We start from the raw sequence: 20,252 nt of genomic DNA, 5'->3' as shown, positions 1-20,252 counted from the left end.
CATGTATTCAAATGTGTGTCATCACAGGGCAAAGTCCTTCATGGGCAATGGCTAGCTTTGCTCATCAGCATTTTGTGAACTCAGACAGACAAACTGCATTAGCATGACTTCAGATAATTAAAAAAACCTACCTTTTGTGTAATGAGAAACTGTAACAATGTCTATATAATATACTGAAATATAAAGCAAGATTTGTAAAAAGGGCAAATGCCTTTATATGTACTGGTGTAAGTCAGTAAGTAGACAAGCTTTCAATTGGAAAAAAAATGATCATATATAGTTTATGAAGCCTCGAGAGAAACATCGTATTTTTGCAATGTTTTGCACTAGCAAAATACTCGGTTGAAATACCTTTAAAACTCTTCTAGTAATTTAATTTCATTAACTAACTTCTTTATTATACATGATCCGCTTTTTTAGCCTTTGTGATACTTTTTCCTCTCCCTGTTTCTATTCTTCCCTTACGTCTTGTGCAGCCATTGCCCTGAGCCTGAGGATTATAGTGTTCCTTCTGATGATTGGTAAGCTGTAAAGATCATTTAGTATGTGGTGTTTGTTGAAGATTCAAACTTAAAACCAGTGAGTGAGATTTTTAGAAACAGAGCTAAATGTGAGATATTTTACTCAAAAGTTAATTAAGGTTGAAATTGATGCAGACCAACAGAGTCTTACACAAATTTATGCCATCAGAATTCTACAGCATTAGGTTGGGTATGCTAATAGGGTCACTGAGATATAGGACAGATACAGGATTGTCAGTACAATTCAGAATTGCGTATTGGAGAGAAAGTTTTGTCATTTAAGGTAGTTGGTATTACGGTAACTTTGATCACGCTTTTCTACTGCTACTTAGTAATAGGTTAGTAATAACCTCTAATGTGTTTGGGAAAAAGTCCATATTTGAGAGTGAAAAATACGTAGTAAGTTGTTATCAATATTTTACTTCCTATAGATACTTTTAGAATATTAGCACTACCTAGTTCTTAACTGAAACTGAGATTAAAGCACCCAAATACACTTGGGGCCAACATTAATCTCTTAATAAGTACCTCAGGAAGGACTAAGTCTTGGCTTCTTTTCCGCTCCCATCTGCGTGATGCCTTCTACTTCATCATACTTTCTTAAACTAAGTATTTGCAATACCATTCAAAATAAGCTCAGCTAGATAGGGGGAAAAATATCATTTATAGTCTTTAAATTACAACTATTGTATGTGTTGAAAGTCACAGCAAAGTATGTCACACAACTGTAGTGTGTTGTCATCTTATGTTTAAAAAGTTGGAAGGAAAAAAAATTTAGATTACATTAGAATTAACAATTCTTTCTTTAGATTAAAAAAAAAACCTGAAAAATCCCTCCCACATACACATAAAAAGTGGCGTATACGCAGACCACAGAGTCTTACCTGACCTGAATATCCTCATCTGATGTAGCAGCAAGATGTTTCTAGCAAAGATGTACAAGTGTGCTTAACTGCACACAGGTTTCATCAAAATAATGCAATGCTTACATGAAATTAAGCATCTTTGCTTATCTTTATGAAATAAGACTGGTTTTGACTAATACGCATCGAAGTCTTTATAAGCACATCTGAAATGGTTAAACTGATGCTTGAACAGTAGTTTAAAAAAAGTACTTCCTTTTTGTAAGCAATGAACATCTTGTAAATACTTATGAAATGAGATACTTAAAAAGAAAACGTAAATCTATTGTAATTAATGTAAATCTATTGTAATTAATAGAATCTCTTTGACAGTAACATTTCTAGTCCTAAAATGACTAATGTACTGAATTCCAAATCATTTACATTTTCTTTTTTCCTTTTTTATATTAGAAAGAATTGTTTTCCAGTTTGACACATGTATCTGCAAATATTTTTCCTTTTTTTCCAATAATCCATTTTTTCCAATAATCTCATTCTAGAGATCCGAAGACAAGAAGTCACAGTCTTACACTGTAGATTTTTTACTTCATCCTGCATTTCCTGAAGTCAGCAGAGAAACTTTCCTGGATTTAAGTGTACTTATATAAATAAATGTTTCTTAAGATTAGATAAACTTTGGAGATGTGAAACAAGTACCTCTTACTGCATTTTCTCACAGTATGTGATTGCAGCCTTTATTGTAACAGCCACAAACCAAAATTTGCATTTGACCTTAGTGTAGTAGTGTGGATGATTTGGATATGAATTGTTAAGAATATGCTAATAATGATCTCCTTTCTACTTAATTATTTCTAGGCAGGGCTCACAAAATGTAGAAGAAAAAATATTCAGTGACTCATCATTACTGGAGAATCTTCAAAGCAATCATGTAAGTTATATAGAAACAATTACCATTGTTTTGTGAAATCAAAACACTGCTTTCGGTAAGTCAAAAGATGATATGCTTTGAAGGAAAATAAATAATGTGTTTACACAAAATCAGTGTGCCTTCATGAATAATTTTATAATTGTTTGTTGCTGATACCTGTTAGTTAGATCCGCCCCATTTTTTTTCTTTGTGGTATGATTCAGATGTTGTGAACCTGAAATATAATACTCTTACATTCTGTGGGTGTTTCAACATTAGTTTTGCTGTAAATAGGATGTCATGGTATCCATCAACGGTTTCAGGATCAGTCAGGTTAACTTACTATCCTGACATGACTTAGTATTTCTGTGCCCAGGCTTAGACAAGAGTCAGGAGTTAACCGTATACATTGGGTTTGCGCTCAGGCTTCCATGAGGTTAGATCATCATTTCAGATGATGAAATGAAACAGGCCCTCTAGGGGCTGGTGTTTGCCCCAAAGAGGCAATACATTTCACAGAAAGTTAATAGCTTAATTTAAGAAACAGTACCCTCATTACCTCTCTTTTTGTCATTTGTACCAGAGATGGTTTTGCCTAGTCATAACCAAGAACACCTACCTCGAATAGTGTAACTGTTTGTTCCCTTTTTGAAGAGTGTAAATAAAGTGTAATTCAGCCTTCTGAATGCATCTTAGAGGGTCTGGGGGCCCTCAGAGGAAGAAAACAGGAACACGCTCCAATTAGTGTTTCTGCACTATGGAATTAAGTTAGGTTTTCAGAGCTTAGTGTGTTTTATAGAGCAATTGTAATGTTATCTTCGGATTAGTAGCAGACTAAGAATGTGAAAAATGAAATACTACAGACGTGCTAAAAAAACCCTCAGTTGAGGTAGCAGCTCCTTTGAGCTTACTTAGGGGGAATGCTGGGGTTTCTTTTGAACAACCGTTAAGGAGTCAGTTCGTTCACTTTGCAAATTTCAGCTGTACTAATAAGGTTCTTAGTTGTATTCATCAAACTGTCAACTATTTTGCTTATATACCACTCTTTTCCCCTGTTTTGGGGAAAAGACTTTTAAATTGTTTCAGCTCTGTAGACTCTGAAGTGCCTGAGGCATTTATCTAAATGTCTTCCTTTGAAAACTGTCTGCCTGACCTTGCAGCATTTTCCACGTGATTTTTGGGTTTGGTTGCTACATCTCTCTAAAGGTTCTTAAAAAGTGTTGTCAAATAATATAGTTTTAGACAAAAGTAATGAAAAGGGAATATTTTTAGTAAAAAGACAACATCCAAAAAGACTTCCGTGAATAAAGTAAAATTCTTTGAATACAGCATTCAGACTTACCTTTGCTATAAAATGCTTATTTGAATTATTCTGTTTCTGATTATCTACTTCTGATTGTGATGATAGCAAATGCCACTAAATTCTATATAGCCGGTAGGAAAGTACAGTAGCAAGAAACTATTCTGGATGCTGAAACTGGGGTGCAGATAATGTCTGTTTTATTTACTTGTTGGTAGTTTTTAAAGAAGAGAGAAAGTCTTTCATTAATTTTTTTCTTGACTATTGACTATTATTTGTCCATATCTATTATTACATTTCAGTTAGTTATTGCTGAAATTATTAATCACACTCTCTTTTTTTTTTTTTTTTTTTTTTTTTTTTTTAGCCAACTGCACCTATAATATGTGAGTTTTTGACAATGATGGCAGTGTGTCATACAGCAGTTCCAGAAAGAGAAGGTGATAAAATCATATATCAAGCAGCATCTCCAGGTGAGACTCAAATGATTGAGTGAACATATAGCAAAGTATTCTATGAGCTAAGCAACCAGATTTTATTCAAAGTTTATTGTTTTTTGAAGTATCTTCCAAAATTTGAAAAAGAAAACACATCCCTCAAAAAAAGAATTGGCGTCAGCTAAAATCAGTTTTGCCGAAAAAAGGTTTAGACTTTTCTAATTTGTTTTAGAAAATACATATGGATATCCTGTAGATTATGTAAGGGCAAAGGGTGATTAACCATACAGCACTCCTAAGGTGTTGTCACATTGCTGTGAAAGTCTGAAGGAGCTGCTCAAATGCAAATAGAAATCAAACCAGGAGACAAATTGGTGTCCTCGCTTGTGAACCTGTTCTGTACTTGGTAACCATGGTATTGATTTAGAACAAAGACTGTAATCAAAAATGAAAAAGAAATATTAATAGGATAAAAGTTGTGTTAAGTTCTACTAGAGAGTGAGAAAAGTTTATAGTGCAAAAAGATTAAAAAAGATTATAGGTCTGGTTCAAGCCTACCGTGGTTCATAGACAATTTTTGAATTCAGAAAATGATGAAGCAAGGCAAAACGATTAAAAAATGCTCAGCTCTGCTGAGCTAGTGTATTATAACAAGTTGTGATGGGAGGAATGACATGAAGCACAGAGAGTCTCCAGCCTTCCTCTTCCCTGTCTGCCCTGGCTCCTAGATGGCTATCTCTCTAAATTGTGTCCTTCAAAAATTGAAAGACAAGGGCAGAGGTAGGGCCACAAATAAAGCTAACTGGGCCCTGGCAATGCTTTATTGAGCTTTGCGAGCAAATTCCATTCTGACATTCTGAGCCATTTGGAGAGAGCTGATGCCTATGGGAGACTGGGTTGCTGCTAAAATGTTTCCTGAATGTAGGTGTTGAAGTTGCCTATTATTCACAGGAATGACTTATCACTCTTTTCTTCTAAAACATAACTACACATAAAGAAATATACCTTGCCCAGTGCCCTACTGAGGAAGGTGCTTGCCTAGGTGCTTTGAAGAGGATGTTCTTTTAACAGAGCTGAGAGGCGTATTATTCCTCTGGGGGGCTATTTTCTCTGAACTGTAAACTCATGTCAGCAATTTTAACAGGAGAAACAAAGAGTTCTTTCCAGCACCACATCTAATCTTAAAAATCTATAAAGGAAAAAGGAAGTCAAAAGTAGAAAAGCTTGGACTGTATCCATTAAATCATGGGATAAACCAGTTTTCTGGTACATATGCAAAATAACTAATTGGCTTGTTGCAGACGAAGGAGCATTGGTCAGAGCAGCCAGGCATCTTCGTTTTGTATTCACTGGAAGGACACCTGACTCAGTAATCATAGAGTCTGTAAGTACATTGGAGTAACATTATAATTTGCTGTATTTACTCTTGCTGTATTAAATAATTGCTGAATAATTGCATCACGGTACATGTCTGTTGAGGTGTTGTTTGGTTGCTTTTGGTTCTTTTGCTTGAGGTTTTTTGCATTAATTCTCGCCTTTTTTTTTAATCCTGCAGTTGGGACAGGAAGAGAGATACGAACTATTAAACGTCCTGGAATTTACAAGGTAAACAGCATGTTCTGCACTTAATGTATTTTTATGGAAATACTTTATTAATTTCTCATGGGTATATTTGTACAGGCAAAGTATGCAGGTTGTGTGGCTCTTATCCCTGTAGTATGTGATCACCCTATAGGCAAAGCAGTGTACATGGTTAAGATCACACTTCTGGTTTTATTGTAAAACATTTTCAGGGGCATATATTTTTTCCTGTTGTCTCCTTTTTGGCTAATAATTTTTCACTTTCACACAAAGATTAAAAAAAAAACACCTTTATCTAAAACCTTGAAAAATTATGTGAAAAGACAGTATAGGAAAGTACTTGAACTTTTAACTGTATTTCCAAAAGCGCTGGCACCATGTGATTTATTAAATATTTTATATTTCTGGCAGGGGGAAAAATTGAAATAAGCATTATACATAACTTGTGTTTGCCTTGACTGATAGAATGAAATTTTGCATTTGACCTTAAATATACTTGCATAATTATTACTTGTTTAAATACTCTAGACTGAAACCCATTCTTTTCTGAGCAATATCACTAGACCGCTGGCCAGTTAGTTTTCTTGGAAACTGCGTTCATTACATACTTTGACAGAAAATTTTTACTGAAAGCAAAGCTGTTGGTATGATAAAGGTACCCATAAGAAATCTGGATGCAGTTTCACTTGTTATGTAAATCTGTTTAAATTGTATCCATGTATGCCGTCTGTGTTCTAAGTGTTGGTGTAGGCCCATTGCTTACTTTGGCACAGGATGAGGAAGGGATTTTATTTAGAGGAAGCTCTTCTTTTTTCTTACAAAGATTAGTTGTAATTATGCCTGCGGAAAGTGATCATTGTTTTCCTTCCTGTCCTATTATGTTTCCCTTGAGCTTAGCTGAAGAAGCAAAAAGATGAAAAAAATAAAAATCCAAGGCTATGCTGGAGAAACGGGCTGAAGATGTATAGGTTGGGTGAAATGAGAGTTGTAGTTGCCCATAGTTAAAATAATAGGGCAACTAAGATGATTAAGGGAGTGGAGCATCTCCCTTATGAGGAAAGACTGAGGGAGCTGCTCTCTTTAGTTTGGAGAAGAGGAGACTGAGGGGTGATCTTATTAGCGTTTATAAATATATAAAGGGGGAATGTCATGAGGATGGAGCCAGGCTCTTCTCAGTAGCGACCAGTGATAGGACAAGGGGTAATGGATTCAAGCTGGAACACAAGAGGTTCCACTTAAATTTGAGAAGAAACTTCTTCTCAGTGAGGGTGACAGAGCACTGGCACAGGCTGCCCAGGGAGGTTGTGGAGTCTCCTTCTCTGGAGACATTCAAAACTCGCCTGGACGCCTTCCTGTGCAACCTCATCTAGGTGTTCCTGCTCCGACAGGGGGATTGGACTAGATGATCTTTTGAGGTCCCTTCCAATCCCTAGCATACTGTGATACTGTGATAGCAGTAATAATGTGAAACATAAAGATCACCCCAGTGAAAAAAAAAAAAAAAAAAACAAAAACCTCCACAGAAAGTAATTCTTATAGTTTTGAATGTCTTTAATGACTGCTTGCAATCGATGTTGGTTTTTATATATTGTAGAGGACATACTTGAAATTTTTCAGATTTATGCCATGTTTTCATTTTTCTGTAGGCACTTCTTTCACTTTCTGTTCTGGAAAGTTAGCAAGCATGTAGCACAAAGTGTGTCGTCGTTAGTTAGACATCTGCTGAAGCTTATACTGCGTTCATGGAGTCACAGTGAAGGATTCCTATGTTGTTTCTGGTTTTGATCTTTGTCTTGATTTGATAGATCTGTTTAAGCTTCTATGCCAGACTAAAATTGTAATTTAGACGGTGATGCTTTGTGGAGAAAGGAGAGTTGCTTTTAGATCTTAAGCTTTGGAGGATTAAGGTTTTTGGTGAATACCAATCACTCAACTTTATTAAGCATTCAGCTTTGTATAGCTGTTCCTGTTCATATTCTATAATGTTTAGCTTTGCTTGCAACTGACTTACTGGAAGCACTAGAGGTCCCCCTTGTTCCACAGCAAGAGAAATTTGGCTCCAAAACATAACACCATCTGTATGGGTAGGAGCATGTACCTTGAGAGAAGTAATCTGTAGCAATTAAACTATTGAGTTAAGAGTTTCCAGGTGTTCCAAGTTTTTCCCAGAAAAAATGCAAACTAATTCCTCACCACCTTCCAGTACAAACCAGATAAGACTCTTCTGCAAGTGGAGTGCAACAGTGTCAACACTTGACAGGATAGTCTTTTGGAGACTGTATGTTACAGAAGTAAAACTTGTAGAAATGCTTGGTAGAGTTGTCTTTTATGGTATTCTCTTTTTACAGTGATCATAGCTATGCCTGTGGAAAGGGAAGTAGTAGACTTATATAATATGCTAATTATACTTTGTTCATGGCAAGGGAGTAGCTCTCAGTCTAATTGGCAGGTGAGCATACTGAAAGCAACTGGTAATTCTTAACCAACTGACATTTATTCATGAAATGTAGTGCTAATCTCTGGGGAGCAAATCATGTCTTGATAATTTGCGCTGAGTTTAGGTTGCCTCCGGTACATACTCTGCTCAGATACCACGACTGCCGTGGCACCTTAAGCTCAAGGAAGTGAAGAGTTGTTCAGAGCCTCTGCTGTTCAGGGCCTCCCATACTGACAGGGAAGGAATTGTGCGGTGGGGTGCTTGTTCTTGTATTCTGTCACCTGGAACTGTAACAAATAGAAGAACCACAGCTGTCTCTTGGGAACCAAAACCAACTCCTAGGGTATGTATCTATGGGGCAGGGGGAAAGCAAGGCACTATGTCAGGTTATCCAGAAGCATAGAATTTCTTATGCTTACTGTCATCCCTGTGCCAACTATGTGCACTGTCTTTTCACATGGGCCAGTTGCAAAGCGCATGATTTTGAGCTTGTGATTCTTTGTTTCAGTAAGCGTAAACAATGTTCACTATCAGTGCACAAATTACACATCAGTCCTAGCATCAACGTGTCGTTACCAGCAGTGCTACTGAATGAGGTCTTGAGTTGTATCTGCTTGTTTTGTTAGAGGAATGAAATGCATTTTTAGCAGTAGAATTAAGTATTGAGTATAGATGTAATACCATTTCAATATCTGGAGTATGTACCATCTATTGATTTAATGACGGATTTTTCATCTGTATCCCTGGGGCATACCTCCACAGTCTAGCATCTGTGACAGTTATAGAGTAAAGCTTCTTCTCTAAAACCTGAATATTTTTTATTTATAATGTGGATGTATTTACCTTAAATACAGCCATAGCTTGATGAGTCCCCTGTCTGATCAGTTTTATGAATAGTCCACATAGCCTTGGCTGTTGTACTAGGCAGTCAGAAGGCCTCTTTCTAGAGCATTTGAGACCTTATTTCCTCTCCATTGTTCCGAGAGGTCCAGAATACAGTGATCCTGTTTTGTAACTGAAGACTGATACTTCTAAATGTAGAAAGAGTGAGTGGCTGACAGGTGAGGTACCGAAACCTCTGTAGCAGTGTGTGTTTTCTGTGGTTGTGTCCTTACGCTCTGAAGAAATTTTCATCTTAAACCTGAGACAGATGTTAAAGTAACAGGGGCCCCATCATGAGCTACTTCTGCATTCCCAGATCCTGGAAGTGTCAAATCTTGTGACGGAGGGAGGTGTTTCAGTCCCCTTAAGATGCTTCTGGCCATCTGTAATCCCATGGCAGCTCCGTGGGAATTACCAGCTCTTCTGCCTCCTTGTCATGACCCAAAGGGCTCCCCAGCCTGTGGGTGTACAGAGATCGCGACAGTGGGTTTGCAGAACTCCATAACATGCAAGGACATGGAGGCTTTATTTTCTAGATTTCTTTATTACAGATTACTACAAATTACTATCAGTAAAGCAAGTATACTAATGAGTAATAAAGTAAGTACATTTATATTTTTATAGTAGCAGCGAGTGTATGTTGCCATATATTACAAGTTGCTACTATATTATCACTACTGAAGAAATACACTTAAAATCAGTTACCTATATGTGCGCACACACACATAGATATTATTCCAAATAGTGTGGGTAGACCTAACTGCTCTCAGGAGTGGTGCTTCAAAGTGGGTGACAGACAAAGTCTCACTTTGAAGAGTGGGAATCTGGAGTCAGCCAGGTGTTCCTGGTGGTGGTCCAATAACTTGTCAAGGAGATCTCAGAGAAAAATTCACACAGGGGGAGTTCTCAAAGACAGAGGCTCCATTTTGGGTAAAAAAACAAGTCACTTTTATATGGCAGAGACATAAGGGGGTATAGGACATCACCACCTGCTAATTAGATGCTGCTAATTTGTATTTTTCAGCTGGAACAGCTGATAGATGATGGTGCTTTCTTTTCTTTCAGACCAATATTTATTTTTCCAGACTGTTTTCCTGTTCTTTCAGCTAGAACAACCAATAGCAGTTGCTGATTCCTACTTCCTCAGGATTTTTTCTCCCTTTTCCAGACTTTTTCACCTTTCCAGTCAATAAGTTGTGGTTACAGTTCCTTGTTTTGTGCTTATTAATGGTTTCTAGGTACCCAGCTGTTCTTCAGAGATGCTGGCTGTACTTCTCAAGGATGTTTCTGGTTCCCAGACTGGCGGTTCCCTGGCTGGCAGGCATTTTCTCTGTCAGTATTTCAGCAGACATCTTCTGTTCAGATTTTTTCCCCTTATAACCTGGTCACCTTTATGGCTGCTCACATCACTTCTATGAAAAAATGGTCTCACGGTGACAGTTATTTGTAGTAGTGCAAGTTTGTGGTTTTCTGTATTTCACCAAGAAAAGGAAAATAAAACTGTCACTGCAATGAAAAGGCTCATAAAAAGTTAGAAGTCCTTGACAGTAAGTCCTGCTCATTAGCTTTATTGCAGTTTTACTAGGAAAATATATGTCAGTCAGGTTCAATATCCGTCTTCGTAGCTAAAGTTTCAGAATGCTACAGGAAAACATTGGTTATTCTCTGATACATCTTCAGTAGATTGATAGGCAGCTGTATGCAGACCTTCAGGATTGCAAGACAAGTACAAAACTGCTGAGGTTTTTTTACCTGTCAAGGGCATATATATCAAATTCTTCTTATACAAACCTTAAATGACTGTAATTCCTCCACAGTTCCTTAACTGAACATTCAGGCGATTGTAATGAATTTAAGTAGTAGTAGGCTAGATAATCTTGGTAGGAATCAAAATGGATCTGAGACTTGCTTTTATTTTAGGCAATTTAACTGCAGTTTAGATCATCTGAATTTCTCCACTGCTGTCTAGGCAGATCACCAAGTGGACACTGTCTAAGGGGTTTTGGAATTCTGCTTATCTGAGGTGGAATAGGAAAATATTTTCCTGAAGATACTATTCGGTCAGTTACTTCACCAGTAATTATAAAATATTTTCCTCCACCTATCTCCATATAGTCCACTTATAGGATGTTTTCCTTGACAGTCTGAACTTCAGGAACCATTCATACAATAGTGCTATTGGATGATGTATAAATGGGATCCAGTTCCAACAAGAATCAAAATTGTAAAAGGATCGTTTACTTCCATCTCTTTTTCGTATTTTACTGTGAACTGTTGTGTGCGGAACACGTTTTGTTCCCTGAATAGTTACTGAGGGTTTATTTTAAAAGTTGAGGTTTGAAAGAATTATGGTATAAATACACATTTTGACTGGACGTGATCTTGAATCAAAACTATGCGTGTTGGAGGACCTCAAAGGGAAGACAGAAAGCAGAGGGTGGTAGTCTTCTCCGTGCTTTCCTCCAATTCCTACCTCAGGTATAAGGACAAAAAAAAAAACCCAACACTTAGATCTTATTAATGACTAAGAGCCAGAGAGTAGTTAAAATGAGATGAGCCCCTTTCCAATTCTTAGCATAGTTAAAACTTTGCGTGATGAATGAAACTCTGGGATGACAGTACAGTACAGTGTACAAGAGACTGGAAAGGAAGGAAAAGCTGAAATGGTCAGTGATGCAACTGTCTCTTTATGATATTGGTCACAAGGCGAAAATTCTTAAATTTGTTTTTACGGGAAAAAGGCCTACAGAAGTATGCACAGAAAAACAGCATTCGCTCTAATTATTAAACAGTACATTGATATTCAGTGAAACGTTGGTAGATATTTATATTTACGAACCACCTTATATAGGGCATTTATTTCTCTTTCAGCACTAGGAAGAGGATGTCAGTGATAGTTCGCACACCATCAGGAAAGTTAAGACTCTACTGCAAAGGAGCTGTGAGTTTTATTCTGTTTTCACTGCATCAAAGAACATGTGCTACCAATACAAATGTGAAAGCAAAAGGTTGTTATAACTGCAGTCAAAACATTGAAAATGTGGGGGAAGGAATGTTGGTGCCTTTTTCAATTTACATCATTTTACTATGTAGCTGTTTAATGTGATGAACCTAGTTAATGTCTTTTTCACTAACTGCCTATGAAGGTGTAACAGACCTGTTCGTCCTGTTCTCTCTACTGGACTAATACCTTTATGTATCCTATTAATTGCTTCCTTCTGTACTCCAAGAAAATGGATGAATGTATGGTTTAATCTCTAAATTACTTGCTGGAATAGCTGAGCATAAATGACTGGGTGGAAATTATAATCTAGCATAAGAGACTAGATGGGAATTTTAATTTACCGTTGATGTTATGCCAGAAGTAAATTTTCCTGAAAACAGCATCTATGGGAAGATAATAATGTATCTGGGAATGGCAGAGTTGCTTATTAGTTCTTGTTCCATGTCTTAAGTCAAATTTGAGGGGGGGGAGGATGCAAATCCAGTTCCCAAATGTTTTTTTAAAAAAATGAAGTTAACTGAATATAAATGTCCATTCTGTATCTTCTCAAGTGGAGACAAGAAGCTGTTGTTAATATTCTGTATATCAAGCTGGCTAGAAAAACCTGAGAATGGCAGTTATGAAACACTAATTTTACCTTGTGGGCTTAATATTAAAGAGGAAGACAGCAATTTAGGAGATCAAAAGAATTCACGTGGCAAGCCAAAGGAAAATGCAGTGCTTTTCAAAATGAAGGGAAATAAAAGAAAAAAAAAAAAAGAGGAAAAACTGCATCATAGCAGAATTTGTAAATTTAAAGAATCTGAGGATTTGAAATGTCTTTTTTACTTCCTCTGAAATAAAATTACTTCTATTCATTCTTAATGCTGAAATAAATTAATACAGTGCTGCATATTTTTCTGCCTTTTTCCTACATAATTTGTATTATCTACACAAAAAAACCTCTCATTTTTCTATTAAATTGTTCTGCGTTCATTTTATGTTTTGCAGGATACTGTAATTTATGACCGTCTTGCTGAAAGTTCAAAATACAAAGAAATCACCTTAAAACATCTAGAGCAGTTTGCTACAGAAGGTGAGTGATATTCAGTATGAAACTAAAGATGAAATCCAGTTACTGCTCAACTTTTCAGTTTTGCAATTTTATGTTGCAGTGTTCTACTCACATTAAGTTTGAAAATTATCTTTTAGTAATGCCTCCTAAAGATCTTCCTCTTCCTGAGAAGTTTCAGTAATAAGTTCATGCCTAAAAAAAAAAAAAAAAAAAAAAAAAACAAACAATAAATTAAATAACAAACAACCCAAAAACACACAACAACAAAAAACAACGGCAACACAGTGGAGTCTTTTAAACAAAATAGATTTTTGTAGAGAGCAAACATGTTGCATATTGTTTGTTTCTGTGAAGATCTCATTCCCCATGATTGCTTTCATGTCCCACACTCAATGAACGCTGTAGGGAGGGCACAGAAGTAGCCAAAGTGAAGATGCTTGGAAATGATTACCATAGTGCTTTTAAGGTAGCTTTATGCTCTATTATTTCTGTCACCAGTCACAAAAAGGGCAATTGCCAGCACTAGCTTTCCGTATGGTGTGTTTTGGTATTTCTGCTGTCTTAACAGTCACTCTTACAAAGAGGTTGCTGAAGGTGAGGAACCTCTCCAGGAGGGTTCATGAGGTAGGAATAGTAAGAAATTTTAAAAGACTGTGAAACTAAGATGACTGATACAAACAGCCAGTTAGTTACTTAATAATAGTGGATTCCACAGTACAGATGTGAGCAGGAAAGCAGACTGTAGAAAGGTTTCTGTTTTCATGTAAGTTCTTCTAGCACAGTTCCTAGATCTTCCATGCCATGCTCCCCTTTCTGGTATCTTAGTAAAGGATTATGGAGTTGTACTGTGAAGTATCATAGTGTTTTAATTTATTAATGATTCGGGAGAGAGTAGTTGGAACCAGAATTATAACAGTTACAGGAATCTGAACTGCAATTTTTTTTACCTCTCCATTTTTTTAATACACTCTTAGTAGAACATTAAAATTATCTTTAATGTGTCTTAAGAAATAAGCTTACACTGGAAAGCAAACTTTATTAAAATATTTTCCTTCTAAAATGCCATCCTAAGCTTTTGATAACTGATGTCTGGCCAAATCTTCCTGTATCAAGAAAGATCTTTTTTGTGTCTGTTATAAATATGACTTGTCTAATTTTTCTCTTTTGGTTTAGACTGTTATTTAGCATTTTGATTAGTGTCATAGTCAGCACCTTCATTCTCTTGATTCTGTCAGTTGACAGCAGAAGCAAGCCACGGATCTTTTTCTTTTGTTAGTTTTCCATATCAACATCATTGCAGGAAACATTTGGTTAGCCTTAAATAATCTTATAGTATCAAAGTTATAATAAATTATACAATACAGTTGAAAGCAGAACCCAAATTTGACTGTTGGTACAGCATGAAGCCTCAGATAGACCCTTAGAGCTCCTAAATCTAGTTGCATGAGCTGATTGGCTAGTTTGGGGTTTTATAAAGGCCTAACCAGGATCAGTCAAGGAAAAGTTACTTAGATATGAAGTTAGTTTGGGTCATAAGACCCAATATATAGTTGGTTACAGAAGAGGTAAAAATAGATCAGCGTCTGCTATCCTGTGTGAACTGATATGAAAGTTTCAACCCAATCCTTAATCACTGTTCTCATTAAATCAGTGGTACAACTGATACAATTTTCCCCTTAGCAGGTTAGACTGAATGAATCAACATAAAAAGTGAAAAATTCCACCTGTTTTTAAAACCAATGTACATACGTATTAGTGTTAAAATATTTGTTCAAATACTCCTTGTACCCTTCTTTTCAATAGATGAAAAGATTTACTGTTCTGAAGAGTGAATTGCTAACCTTTCAAAAGTATAAAATTCAATCTGTAAAAAAAAAAAAAAAAAAAAAAAAAAAATTAAGTATGTCTCTGGAATCGATTAAAGAAATCGGTATTTATTTTTGCATCAGATTTAAATTGCAGCCGATGACATTGCAAAGTTTCTCATGAGTATCCTTTCATGTGGCAGTACAGTATGTCCTTGGCATTTGCTGCATGTTCTTGGTGTGTTGTTCAAAAATGAAGTGGTTAGCATGGCTGGCATTTATATTTAAGCATTTATTAAGCTTGAGTGTTAATGCCTGCTCGGATAAATAGAAAAAGTGTGTAATTTTCCTGTGTTGTTCCAGTCTGTTAAGAAGCAATGATATTTTGTTTTCCACTTTTCATTTGGAAGATTCTTTTAAATCACAATGAAAAGAATCTTTTTAAAATTAGAAATAGAAAAAAGCAACTGCCTTGAAAAACTTGTTTGCTTATATTCTGTACACACATTTTCTTCATTTTATCATCTGTATAAAATACCTTGAAAGAATTATGGAAATAGTATCACTGTTAGTCATAAATTCCTTTCCTCCCCTTCACCTCGTATTCATTGCTTTGGACCTTGCTAGCATATCCTTATTATGCAGAAGGGGAAAAAAAAAAAAAAAAAAAAAAAAACAAACCAACAGTTGATTTGTCAGCCTGAAGGTTATTCTCTGGGTCTAGGTGGTGAAACGCTGTGTTTCTAATGCTGTTCAGTTGTCAAGATATTAAGATTACACATGTTTTTCATCGTGAATGTATTAGATTACTGTCTTACATTTAAGACACACATGTATTATTTCGTGCCCAGCCTCTTGATCATTTCAAAATTGCTGCGGTGCTGAGCTGTACACCATAGAAACCCGTGAACAAATGAAGGTTACGTTTAGCCATCCCTAGTTCTGGTGCTGTTCATCTCCTACAGCAGAGTGAGCAAATGACCAAAGGCACTGACTACATTAGTCCTGTATGTCCCCCTCCTAAATCTACCTGTCTGCAAACTGTGGCTTCGTGAGACATCATTTGGCTAGAGCAATGCTCTTCTCAGTATATAAAGAGTTAGGTCAGTTTTGTGCTCTGGAAATCTAAGAATCTGATAATATGTGAAAATGAACTGTTAGAACATTCACACCTAGCTACTTAAATTGAATGTAAATGTGTGTTGTCATAAAATAGATGTTTCTTACAATCCTGCAGTCTCAAATTCTCACTGTAGTACTTCAGATTTCTACTGAAGGAAAAAATCTGTTAAGTATAACCAGCTCAAAGATTGTTAAGTAAAATCTCCAAATATTGCCTGTACACAAAGATTTTATTTTAAGAATTTGGAAAGCTGAAAGAATCTGTGAGATGGGAAAATTAAATCTGAGCGGATTCAAAGTCGGCTTCTGGATGGTAAATTTCAAACTTCAACCGAGAATTTCCTAAGGATATTGAGGAGGGGTGCAGAAGACTGTAGTTGCAACCTTATGCTGATAAATTTTAACTTTATTGCTTTCCACTATAGCTACATTTAAGTTTATAAAATTTTTCTTCAGAAATACAATTCAGTCTTACAGTTTTAATGTTCCTAAAAATCTAATGGATATACCTGTTCAGCAAGTGTAATTTGGGATTGTTTCATGTTTTGTTTATGGTTTAAGAAGGTCAAATCTTGTGTAAAATATCATTATTGTTTTTCACCTGAAGTACATCACCTGTATTATATTCAGTTACCTTGAAACAGTTACTCTGTTGAATAAATTTCTACTTATATCATGTTTTTTACTTTATCTATATTAAAAAAAGTTCTTCAAGACATGCAGCAGTAAGTTGAAAATCAGGCGTAAGCATACATGAAATACAGAAGAAATTCAGCTTTTAGTAGTTACTTATTGCAGGCATGTCAAGGAAGGGACTAACAAATACTGAGTCTTACTTACTATCTGCTTTCTCTTTAGGATTAAGAACGCTGTGTTTTGCTGTGGCTGAGATTTCAGAAAGTGATTATCAAGAGTGGTTAGATGTCTATCACCGTGCTTCTACAGCTATACAGAACAGAGCACTCAAACTTGAGGAGAGCTATGAGCTAATAGAAAAAGTATGTGTAGCTTTCTGGGTTGGGGTTTTTTTTGGGGGGGGGAGGAGGGCACATGAGGAGAGGGTTTTTTTAATTAATGTCCTTGCTCTATACTATGAAGTCTGAATCATTATGGAGGAATAATGCTTAGGAAAAAAAAAATCTAGCAATATACTGATAGCTGTGTCAAGTATTCCTTGCAGTTTAGATGATCAAAATGAAGGAAAGATTAATTTGACAGAGTTTTTGCAGCAAGTAGCTACCTTGCCAGAAAGTATTGATTTTGACCTGAACTACTGGAAAGCTTTTTTTTGGAGTTGCTCTATTGTGTAAAAAAGTGTAATAACAAGCAAACAATATCTGCTTCTTTGTAGAATGATCATAGAACCATAGAGTAGTTAAGGTTGGAAGAGACTTCTGGAGGTCATCTAGACACAAATCCCTGCTCAAAGCAGGGCTAATTTTTCTTGCCCAGCACTTTGAAGTTTTGAGTATTTGCAAGAAGGGAGTTTTCCCAGCTGCAGTAGGCAATTTTTTCGTGCTCAACTATTCTTTTCCCCCTTTTTCTGAATTAAAATTTCTATTGCTGCAGAATGGGACTATTGCCTCTTGCCCTTTCAGTGTGCACCTCTTAGAGGAAGATGGCTTCTCTGCAAGCCCTTTTCAGTTAGCAGAAGGAAGCCGTGGAATCCCTCCCTAAACTCGTCCTGCTTCCTCAGCTACTCTTAATGCAGTGTGCTCTAAGCCTCAGGCTATTTTTGTGTCCTTCCGCTGGACTCGCTCCACTGTGTCAACCTCTCTTGTACTGAAGGCCCAGAAAGGGAGGTAGGTAATACCCAGATGCAGCCTCACAAAGAGAAGGGAAGTGATTACGGCTCTAGACTTTCTGGAACCGCTGCTGCCGGAGTAGCCAAGCATGCGGTTAGACTTCACTGGCTTAACAAAAAGGGCTCCATAGCTCTTAACTGTATAAGCAAAAGGAGTTCATGAGATCAATATTGCTTGATGTTTTCATACTTTGCTTTTTGTTTGTTTTTTTCCCTTGGAAAGGATAAGAGATACTACATTAATGAAACTGCTTGAAATTCAGAGCCTCAAACCTGCAGTATTTAATTCATGAAAAAGAAGAGTGAGGGTGTATAGCTTCGGTCACTTGTGGGACTTCAGTTTACATAGATGAGCAGTTTATCCAGACATGCACAAGACAATCTTAAAACTATATAATTTTGATAACATCATGGCAACCCTGCTGCCATTACAAATTTTTGTATTAGCTGCACAAGTACTTTCTCAGTATGTAGTATGCAGGCCATGCTGCAACCAGGATCACACACTGACTATTGGACTATGGTGTCATTAATAGGATTTTAGCTAGTTTTAAAGGTACAGAAATATGAAGTATTAAAATGGCTGTATTCACAAAAGTATATAGATTTGCTGCATGGGAAGTTAAAACCAAACATAATCAAGATTATAGTTTTAAGATTAAGATCAATTGACTGGGTGGTTTTTTTAGAAGGTAAAGAGAAATCCGTACAAGTGAGAGAAGACATAATAAAAGCAGTCCCTAAGTCAGAGAAGTGCCCCTCAGGAAGCGGTAGCTGTTGGAGAGCAAGCTCCTGAGCTTGTGAATAACCGGGTGAAGTTTCAGTGGTCACGCTGCGCAGTTCGTCAAGCCACATAGGTATTTAACTTAAAGCTCATAGGAATAAACTGGAAGATCGTTATTAGTTCGTACCAGATCTGATTAATGAATTTAGAGAGCAATAATTTTGTCATAAATATGGAAAGTGAAACAAAAGAAATGGAAAGATTGGAACTCAATTTCAACCACAAAAACTGCATGTACTGAATGTTTTATGTTCACAGAATCTTCAGCTGCTTGGAGCAACAGCAATTGAGGATAAACTACAAGACAAAGTGCCTGAAACCATAGAGACACTTATGAAGGCAGACATAAAAATTTGGATACTTACTGGGGACAAACAAGAGACTGCCATTAACATCGGTATTATATTTGCATTTATTTGGCTTTGTTACAGATTTAGAAGTGATAGAAGTTGCTAGAGTAAAATTGCTTTCAGAATGGAAAGTTACCTTGTAAAAAAAGTAATAATATTATATGGCATTCCAGAATTAAAATGTTAACTTATTTTTCAGTCACTGGTAGGGGAAGAGTGTATTCTTGCTCTGTTAAAACAGTAACAGCAAGAAAAACTCATGTTATCATTGAGAGGAGGAAAAAAATAGGCATTTGTGGGTTTTTTGTAGCATCTAAAATGACTTAAACAGAATATGTTGTTTGGGTTTTGACAGTAAGAGGGAATAATATTAAGAAATTATAAGTATTCTTAGTTTCCCTTCTGTATTTTTTCTTCTTTCCAAGAAAGCTGGTAGGGACCATAATCTTAACTAAAGCAAAACAGTATAGATTGTGCATTAAAGTACTATAAACTTTACCATCAATCAGAGATATCCTTTTATTCTTCCCTTTTATTATAAAGGAGGAAAAATAGAATTGAATTAACTAATTTCAACAACAGTAAATCTGTATTTTTAAATAGTAGTGCATGAAAGCTGCATTTAAGATTTAATGTTCTTTGCATGTGAGTGTATCAGCATTTCTGCAGTAGCCTAGATAGGTACCCAAAATAAAGCATTATTACGGATCCTTTTTATTGCTATTTATTTTTAATCTTAAAGAACTTTTTGTATGCACATGATATAGTTGATCTATTTTCATTAATACCTTCAGGTTTCAGGCAATACACATAATACCAGTATTTTCTCTTTAAGAACGGTGTTATATATTTATCTAGGCAGTCTGCATCATTAGCATACAACATAGCACACATTCTGTTTAAAGCATCAAAGAATAAAAGAAAAAGAATGGGAACAGCCATATATGCAAATTTTGTATGAAATGCAAGTTGCATTCCAGAAATTTGCAAGGCTAAGGGAGCTCTGTTTGCTGTTTTCCGTAACTCCCTGTAAAGCTGTTTCTTGTGCTTCTGCTGAGCATGTCTGTGAATAAGGCGCAACAGTCGCAAGTTGCAGCAAGGAAAGTTCTGACTGTTCTGACTTAGTACCTGTCTGTCTAACTTTTATAGGATGCGGTATAATTTTTTTACCACTGATTTCAGCTGGGGAAGTCTTATTTTTAGTTCTGTCTGTAGTTCTTTTACAGGGAAAAAATGCTTTGTTATATTATAGTGGATTTTGTAGAGCAATTTTTTGAAAACAAATGTTTTTAACAGGTCACTCCTGTAAACTTCTGCGAAAGAACATGGGACTAATTGTTATAAATGAAGGCTCTCTTGATGTAAGTAAAACCCGCAAAGTTTTCAGTTAATGAAATATTA

At 36.1% G+C, this 20,252-nt stretch overlaps 1 protein-coding gene and 1 long non-coding RNA gene across 2 annotated transcripts in view; both read left to right on the top strand.

Annotated features, from left to right (window-relative positions):
• The first annotated feature begins 5,350 nt into the window (after positions 1-5,350).
• LOC309671839 lies at positions 5,351-16,839 on the top strand. The gene is made up of 5 exons (XR_014269196.1): positions 5,351-5,412; positions 5,584-5,633; positions 11,800-11,869; positions 12,923-13,007; positions 16,772-16,839. It is a non-coding gene; the product is annotated as an uncharacterized lncRNA (long non-coding RNA).
• Positions 16,840-16,851: 12 nt separating this feature from the next.
• ATP8A1 (ATPase phospholipid transporting 8A1) overlaps positions 16,852-20,252 on the top strand; it is a gene marked incomplete at both ends in the record, with an annotated part of 39,334 nt that continues 35,933 nt past the window's right edge. The window contains 3 exons of the mRNA XM_082483101.1: positions 16,852-16,911; positions 18,760-18,898; positions 20,148-20,212. Of these exons, the coding sequence (XP_082339227.1) occupies positions 16,852-16,911; positions 18,760-18,898; positions 20,148-20,212 (264 nt within the window). The remainder of the gene's footprint in view (positions 16,912-18,759; positions 18,899-20,147; positions 20,213-20,252) is intronic.

Source organism: Vanellus vanellus (genome assembly GCF_965231255.1).
Source record: "Vanellus vanellus genome assembly, chromosome: 4".
Lineage (NCBI taxonomy): Eukaryota > Metazoa > Chordata > Aves > Charadriiformes > Charadriidae > Vanellus > Vanellus vanellus.
The sequence above is the reverse complement of the archived record's forward strand: the minus strand, read 5'-3'. Positions and strand labels throughout refer to the sequence as shown.